At 40.6% G+C, this 8053-nt stretch overlaps 1 protein-coding gene across 4 annotated transcripts in view; it reads right to left on the bottom strand.

Annotated features, from left to right (window-relative positions):
- Window positions 1–2354: 2354 nt before the first annotated feature.
- The window catches only part of slc38a5b (solute carrier family 38 member 5b), a 41299-nt gene continuing 35600 nt past the window's right edge, over window positions 2355–8053 (bottom strand). For 3 of the 4 annotated variants that reach the window (XM_034142935.1, XM_034142945.1, XM_034142950.1), the window contains 5 exons: window positions 7893–7993; window positions 7633–7757; window positions 6536–6680; window positions 3080–3183; window positions 2355–2968 (listed from right to left, as the gene is read on the bottom strand). In XM_034142935.1, coding sequence (XP_033998826.1) covers window positions 2864–2968; window positions 3080–3183; window positions 6536–6680; window positions 7633–7757; window positions 7893–7993 — 580 coding nt within the window. In that variant the 3' untranslated portion in view covers window positions 2355–2863. Of the gene's footprint in view, window positions 2969–3079; window positions 3217–6535; window positions 6681–7632; window positions 7758–7892; window positions 7994–8053 lie in introns of those variants that run through there. The other variant, XM_034142958.1, reaches the window with a different exon arrangement.

Raw genomic sequence — 8053 nt, 5'->3', positions numbered from 1 at the left:
CTCTTTTTAGCGGGCTAGATCTCCATGGTAACTTATGCTGAGCGGCTAACCTGGGGGGTATACTACGAATCTAGTTCAACATATCCTGGATATGTTTTGAGTTATCCGGTTGACTAAATAAAATTAAAAACGCTCTCGCTAAACGGTCCTACGACGCTGGCTATCAACTCGATCGCTCAAGCCAGCCGTGTCCTATCTAGTTAGGTGCGCGTTCACATAAAAGGGGTGGTATTTGGAGTGCTCGACCAATCACAAACATTGACAAGCCGTGTACTGACAGCGCAGCGCGTCATATATTTCCTGAATGAAAAGTCAACTAATATTAGACAAATATGAAGACGTTAAACCTTAAACATCCATGACTTAAACACTTTATCCAGGATAAAAGCCACATAGCTGCACCTGCAAGGTGAATACTGCTGGTAAAAGAAAAAGTGTTTGAATACGTTCATTAACAGTTTTATGATATCACTGCTGCCCCGACACGAGTGGATCTGACTTTAATTACATTTGACTCGAGTGTTTCGTCAACTTAATGTGTTGCTTAAAATAATACTTCTGCATATGTATGTGACACTGAGTGTTGCACGCCAGATACGGCTCAAGAAGCTGACTCAGATAAGGAAATATATTATACATTATGATGTGATATCATGTGATATGAATGATAATGGGACACATCGACGTCTGCACCCACAGTGCCGCGGACTAGGCTACGTAATGTTACTTTGATCCGGTTACTTATGTTGTGGCAGATATTTAAGTAAGCTTTCTTAACGCTAATGTTATAATAGTCAGATTGCTCTGAAGATGGGAGGGGATATTCTATTAATTTTCACGTTCACACAGTCAGTTGATTTTTGCCGGCCGTCTTTCCTGCAACGGCAGTTTTTCTGTATTTCCTTTATCCTGTAATATGACTTGATCACTTTAAACTCCGCACACGGAGCTCTGATTGGTCAGCAAGCAGTGCTTTTATCCTAGAACCTATCCTGCTCCGGAGGCTAGCCGTTCAGAATAAGTTATCTAGCCCGCTAAAAAGTGAACCAGCTTCTTAGGACCGGAAACCCCTGAAGTTAGCTTGCTAAACGAAAATCCTGATTCGTAGTATAGGCCCCTGCTCCGGAGCAGGTTAGGTTGCAGGCTAAGAGATCAACTCAGTGAAAGCACCGCCTGCTGACCAATCAGAGCTCCGTGTGCGGAGTTTAAAGCTATCAAGTCATATTACAGGATAGAGGAAATACAGAAAAACTGCCGTTGTAGGAAAGACGGCCGGCAAAAATCAACTGACTGTGTGAACGTGAACATTAATAGAATATCCCCTCCCATCTTCAGAGCAATCTGACTATTATAACATTACCGTTAAGAAAGCTTACTTAAATATCTGCCACAACTTAAGTAACCGGATCAAAGCAACATAAGTACAGTCCGCGGCACTGAGTGCAGACGTCGATGTGTCCCATTATCATTCATATCACATCATAATGTATCATATATTTCCTTATCTGAGTCAGCTGAGCCGTATCTGGCCGTGCAACACTTACAGTGTCACATACTGTATGCAGAAGTATTATTTTAAGCAACACATTAAGTTGACGAAACACTCGAGTCAAATGTAATTAAAGTCAGATCCACTCGTGTCTTAGACGGGGCAGTGATATCATAAACCTGTTAATGTACGCATTCAAACACTTTTTCTTTTACCAGCTGTATTCACCTTGCAGGTGCAGCTATGTGGCTTTTATCCTGGATAAAGTGTTTAAGTCATGGATGTTTAAAGTTTAACTTCTTCATATTTGTCTAATTATAGTTCACTTTTCATTCAGGAAGTATGACGCTGCGCTGTCAGTGCGCTTCTCCATGTTTGTGATTGGTCAAATGTTGCTAACCCCGTCCCTTTTATGTGAACGCGCACCTAACTAGATAGGTTACGGCTGGCTTGAGCGATCCACTTGATAACCCGCGTCGTAGGACCGTTTAGCGAGAGCGCGTATGTTTTGGATTAGGCCAACCGGCTAACTCAAACATATCCAGGTTATGTTGAACCGGCTTCGTAGTACAGGCCTCTGGAGTTGCCTCCTTGGAGCCTTGTTTCTCCCTTCGGTTTTCTCCCCAGCAGGTGATAATGATTGGAGCTGATTTCTGACTCTATACTACGGTTTGCAGACCTCCTTTTTGCCCTGAATTTAAGTATTTTTTGTTTTGCACATGAGCATCTCTGGATGTGCGCAGACTTGGCCTCTCTGTTATCGTAATGTTCCATTAAACAATTGGTCATCTTGGAGCTCTAAGCAGCAGTGTGTAGTAGAAATCTTCCAACAATACAAACATTAAGCTTGAAACTAACAAAGGGACTGGGTTCCACCCTCTTATGCTGTTTATTTGGTATGTGCAATTCTCTGATAGACAGTGAATGATCTATACACACACACATACCGGTACACACACAAACACACATTAGCAATACAGTTTTGGTATGCTACAAGCAATTCATGCATATTCAATTCCTTTTTTGCTATCAAACTTTGCTGATAATTAAACAGATGTTTGAATGTTGCTGTTACTTGACACCACATTTATCCTCAGTTGAGGTTTTTAATGGTTGAGGGGCTTCCATGATCAACATGTTGTTCATCTGTACAGAGGAGCACCACCTGTGATGGATCCTGGTGGTGCCGTATATTTGAACCTTGGTGGTCTACATAACAAGACTGGGCTCCTCTCATCACTGTGGAGGAATGGGTTGTCCTTATGATGAATACAAACAGTCCCACCAAAGAGCCGTGCCTTTCAGCAGTATGTTCCATCTGGCTTCCCATCAAAAGGACTTGAGGGAGGATTGCTTTAAAGCTTGGGGTGCACTTCAATGGCCGCCGAGGTTTCGCTTCTCTCCACTCATCCAGTCAAGCACAATGAATGTCAGGCTCATGGTCATGAATATGAAACCCAATGCTGTGAAACACGCAGCCTGAAACCCCAAAGAGAATATGTCAAAAGATTAGAATCACAAGGACAAACTAGTTTCACTTCCATGAACTGTTGTGTCTGCCTTCTCAGTCAGGGAGAGAACTCAACCTACCTGGATCTTTGGTCTGGAGTTCATGGGCTCGTGGTCAGTGGGGATGATCCGGATGTAGAACAGTCCCGGTAGGATGAAGATTAGACAGGGAGCAGTGGTTGCCCCTAGACGCAGAGAAGGCATAATTCATCATTTCACTGTAAAACAAAATGTGTCTCAGAGAGAGATGTTTGCTGTAATGAACAAGCCATGGCATAGAATGATCAATTGGATATCCAGAAGTGTGGTCCTGTAAACTGCTTTATCTGGTTTAACCATCCATTGTTGCATTAATGCGAGACTTTGGAAAGAAGAAATAACATAACCTTCTGCTTACAAAAATACTAGGGCTGTCAGTCGATTAAAATATTTAATTGCGATTAATCGCATGATTGTCCATAGTTATTAACGAGTTAACTTGACAGCCCTAAAAAATTCAAAGTTTAGGTGTAGGCTAGTCTCTATAAACAGCATATGACTGCAGAATCTGAAGGCTACGGGACAGGATTTTAGTATCAGAAGCACTCTAGTGGGTGTTTCTAGTCAGAGTAGTATTGACCAATTATCTGAGCAGACTTTGGTGGCCCTCAAAGGATGTTGGAGATTGGGTTTAGGCAACGAAACTACCTGGTTTGGTTTTATGGTTTGAGTTAGGGGTGGGCGGATCGATCCCAAAATATCGATACTTCCGATATTACGTTACGTTTCAAAATATCGATACTAGAGCCAATAGGATCGATACTTTTATACTTTTTTTCCCCCTCTCCTCTACTCGTCAATTTCATCAAAAACTATGTGCAGACGAACACAAGTATATGCGCTCTTTTCTTCTCTCTCCACTGCTGTCCTCCTCTCCTCGAGGCTCGCGCACGCGCAGCACGCTCCCTGCCTGAACGCCGATTATCAAGCTGACTGACAGCAGCCAGCAGGGCAGGACAGCAGCAGCCAGCGACTCGCTTGTGCGACACACACACGCGCATGATGGCTGAGAGAAAGAGGAGCGTTGTGTGGAGCTATTTTACAACTGGCAATGAAAACTTAGCGAACTTAGCGAACTGTGATGTGTGCAAGAAGGCAGTTCGCTACTGTGGCCACTTGGTATTGTTATTTTTCATGTTTGCACTTTAAATTTGCAAAAGTAAAACGTTTATTTGTCTATAAAAACTGTCCTGTCTTTATTCATGAAAATGAATTCAGATTTAGTCTATTTATGATGCTTTCAGCTCAACAATCATGTCATGCAGCTCCCCCCTATATGAAAGTACATAAGACGCTTTTCATTTAAAAAAGTATTGGTATCGATATCGGCGATACTGGCCCTGAAATACTTGGTATCGGATCGAATCCAGATTTTGTGGTATCGCCCACCCCTAGTTTGAGTTAAAATACATTTAAACCAAATAAAATTAACCCAAAGAATACATTTAACTTATAGGCTTATCAAAATTCTCCAATTCCATGATTCAAATTGACTTTTGATTTGAAGGAAACTATTTAATTTAATTTGCATTGACAATTACATTGTTCAACTTCCTCTCAAAAAGAAAGGCTACATGATATCTGGTGTAATATGGGCAGCATATACCGTATATCAGGTTTAAACTAACATTCTGACTGTATTCTACAATAACTTTAAAGATGTAGCAGCAGATGAAAACATGTATTTTTGCCTTCAAAACACAGTTCATAATTTAGTGCTTTATAAATTAAAAACATTAAAAAGTGTTTTTCACACAAAGCCAGACAAGACCCAAGAACTGAAGTCCTGTGAATACAACCCTGCTGAAGTGAGTGCTTTCACTCCTGATATTCTTCTGACTAATTTCATATTTATATCAATTTGTATGATAGATTTTATTCTGCATCCATAACTACTCTACTATACTACTAGTGTTTGTATCACATTATGGTGATATTGTTATGGTAAACTGAGTGTCATCTGCATTAAAATACTAAGTCGTTGTTCTTAATCTGAGCAAATGGGAGCATTTAACCTGTTAAGCCCTGAGCCTGTTTTTCAGGTCTCAGGCTCGAAAATGACATTCCCAGAAAAAATGACCATATCTTCCCTTCTAAAAGGGTTAAATTAATAATCTTTTTTCCCAAAGTAATGATAAACCTGTGAGTTGGATGTAGAAAAGTCAGAATCAATATAGATGTTTTTTATTTTAACCTGTTACGCACCGCCCCCCCCGGTACCGGGCGGATAAACGCGTCATTTGCAGGAAACAACATCTAAGGAATCTTAATATTTAATAAACTATGAATGTTTTATATCCATGTAACGGGAAGAAACTCAGCTAACTGATCTTTTAAAAAAAAAAAAAATGTTGCATTAGAGTGAAACTATCTCTCACTCTGACAGCTAGAAACGGAAAAGCAGTCTCATTGCTCATGGATTATCAGAAATCATTTCAAAGGGACACAGACACATTGGATTAACCTATGGATTAACTTCAGCAGCGTTTTTATCGTTGTAATGCCATTGAAGACCACTTTGGAGAGACTACAGAGCCAAGGTAAGCATGTTAGCATTTTTAGCTACCTAGCGCCACATGTTTTGATGTCTGTTTTTGTTTATAACGTCGCGATTTCGTATAATTCAGTGAAAATGAGGGTACCCTTCGATTCTGTGTCACCTCACGATGTGAAATGATGTCATGGATGTGGAGAAAAGATAAATAATAAGGTTTTGTGAGTGATTTTTGGTGCAGTAATCTGTTAGCATTTTTCGCTCGTTGCTAATTCAGAGGCTCAGTGTTAGCATTGTGGGTTTTCTTTTGAAAAAAAAAAAAAAAATTATCAGTTAGATGAGTTTCTTCCCGTTACATGGATATAAAACATTCATAGTTTATTAAATGAACATGCCCTCAGACACTGTTTCCTGCAAGATGTTGCGGCAGTGCCCCGGTACCGGGGTCTCTCGGGCTTAACAGGTTAACTAATTTTAGTTCCGGATTTTTTTGGTGTGAACGCAACATTTCGGAACTATATCAGAACTAAAGTGGGAAAAGTACTGCGGTGTGAACACGCCTCATGAGAATGGGGGAGAGATGGCAGCAACACACAGCACAGAAGGATTACCGAAACTAAACAAAGTGTTTTTTTTATTTATTAAAATGATAACTTCAGTCCGAAAAAACAGGGAAAGCCTGGCTTCCCTTGGCCTCCTGGAGCAAACGCCACTGATCAGTCCTCTGTTGTGACTGACAACGTTAAAGGCCTCTAATACAAATTAAAGGCTGAATTAATACCACGTATCTCGAATACTTTTACAAACTTGATGTCTGCTCTAACTCTAGATACTGGAAAATAATAATTGTTTTCTTATTGTCTATTAAACTCAAATAGTTATAAAATCAGCAAAATCCTAAGGAAAAGTAATTTCATAAGAAAACAAAACATATTAATAATAATAATAATTTTAAGTATTTTGAGCTATGTTTGTAGTTCCAAATTCCAAGTCTCATAACCCACCACTAATGCCAAAGATGTCTCGAATGTTGGGAACGAGGATGACCAGCAGGTTGACCACACACAGCAGACAGAGGGCGATGGCGATGTGGCGGATCCAGTTGAAGGGCCTCCCTGGAAACAGCAGCTCCAGGAGGGCCCGGCGGATCTGACACAAACACAGACGTTAGGACACATAGCCTGTAGCTACACAGGTATCAGAGCCAGTCCATGTAGCAACCAACCTAACACGCATGCTGTTTCTCAATTTGAATGCTTCTTCATTTAGTTAGATGTATCTCCCCCTGCTGGCAGTAGTTCATTTGTGATAAAGTTCTAAAATGTGACCAATATACCATGTGACAATCTTCTTCAATCCTCGTTTCCACTCCTTTGGTTGCATTCTTGGTTGGTACATCCATTACAAACATAGTCTTATTTTATTTATTCTAAATATGTTAGGTAAGTTAAATGTATAAAAAGATAATTTTTGGGTTTGAAAAAAATCCATGTGTGTGTATATTCTCTGGCATTTCTCCAACTTATTGTTTTATAGCGATTGTAACTATTCTTCTAGATATTTATGTGTCTATTGTATTGTGTTTTATTTCTTAGTTTCAGCCTTTTTCCGTCTTAAACTGATTATAAACGACTACTCCGGTCTCCAGTGCTTGATGGTGGAAGGTGTTTAGCTGCTCCTCAAAGTCCACAGGGATACATGCACGTAGGACACAACACCTTCCCTTAGTATACTGCATGTCCTGCACTGTGAAAGCGTATGCAGTGTGTGAATTCTGATCGTGTAGTGTTGTCTCAAATTGTACACAGCAGCTGTGCCCTGCCAGGACATGACATTGCTTCTGTTAGCATTGCAGATTAAGCAATTTACCCTTTGCATTAACGGTGGCTTATTTTCAACGGCAGTTAAGTGGTATTTTACTTTTAAACGTTTTTAAAAAAAAATTATAACTTTTTTAACTTGCCATATTTTGCAATGGGACGCACTTATGCACTCAAAACAGCAAATAAAGAAGTACGCAATTTGAGACAGAGCGACAGGCAGTTCAGGTCAGTGTCATACGTCAGATGGATGTGAGTGTGAAGGCCACACATGTTCTTACAGGAAACAAGACAACAGGAACGGTCAGAGTGACAGCCACCAGGACGGCCAGTCGGACACACAGGATCAGAGTGTCCAGGGGGTCCACCTTACTGTAGGTATGGAGCAGCTCTGCTTCAGTGTTCCCTACACACACACACACACACACACACACACACACACACACACACACACACACACACACAGATACAAAACCTGTGTCACCTTACTGAGCTAGACTGAGCTATGTTCTGCAGACTGTTAAAGATCTGTCACTCTTACCAAAGAAGGTCAGGTATCCAAATGTGGCTGTGAAGAAGTACATGGTGAACATGCCCAGGATGGAGACATTGCCAATATTCTGCATTCTTCTCTTGGTTGGGCTTTAGGGGAAAAGATGGCAGGTGTTATAACAGAACAGTACAGTAAAAAAAATGAAAGAG

Source organism: Trematomus bernacchii, unplaced genomic scaffold, assembly GCF_902827165.1.
Source record: "Trematomus bernacchii unplaced genomic scaffold, fTreBer1.1, whole genome shotgun sequence".
In the NCBI taxonomy this organism is placed as follows: domain Eukaryota; kingdom Metazoa; phylum Chordata; class Actinopteri; order Perciformes; family Nototheniidae; genus Trematomus; species Trematomus bernacchii.
Note: the sequence above shows the minus strand (reverse complement) of the source record. Positions and strands in the feature narration are given on the sequence as shown.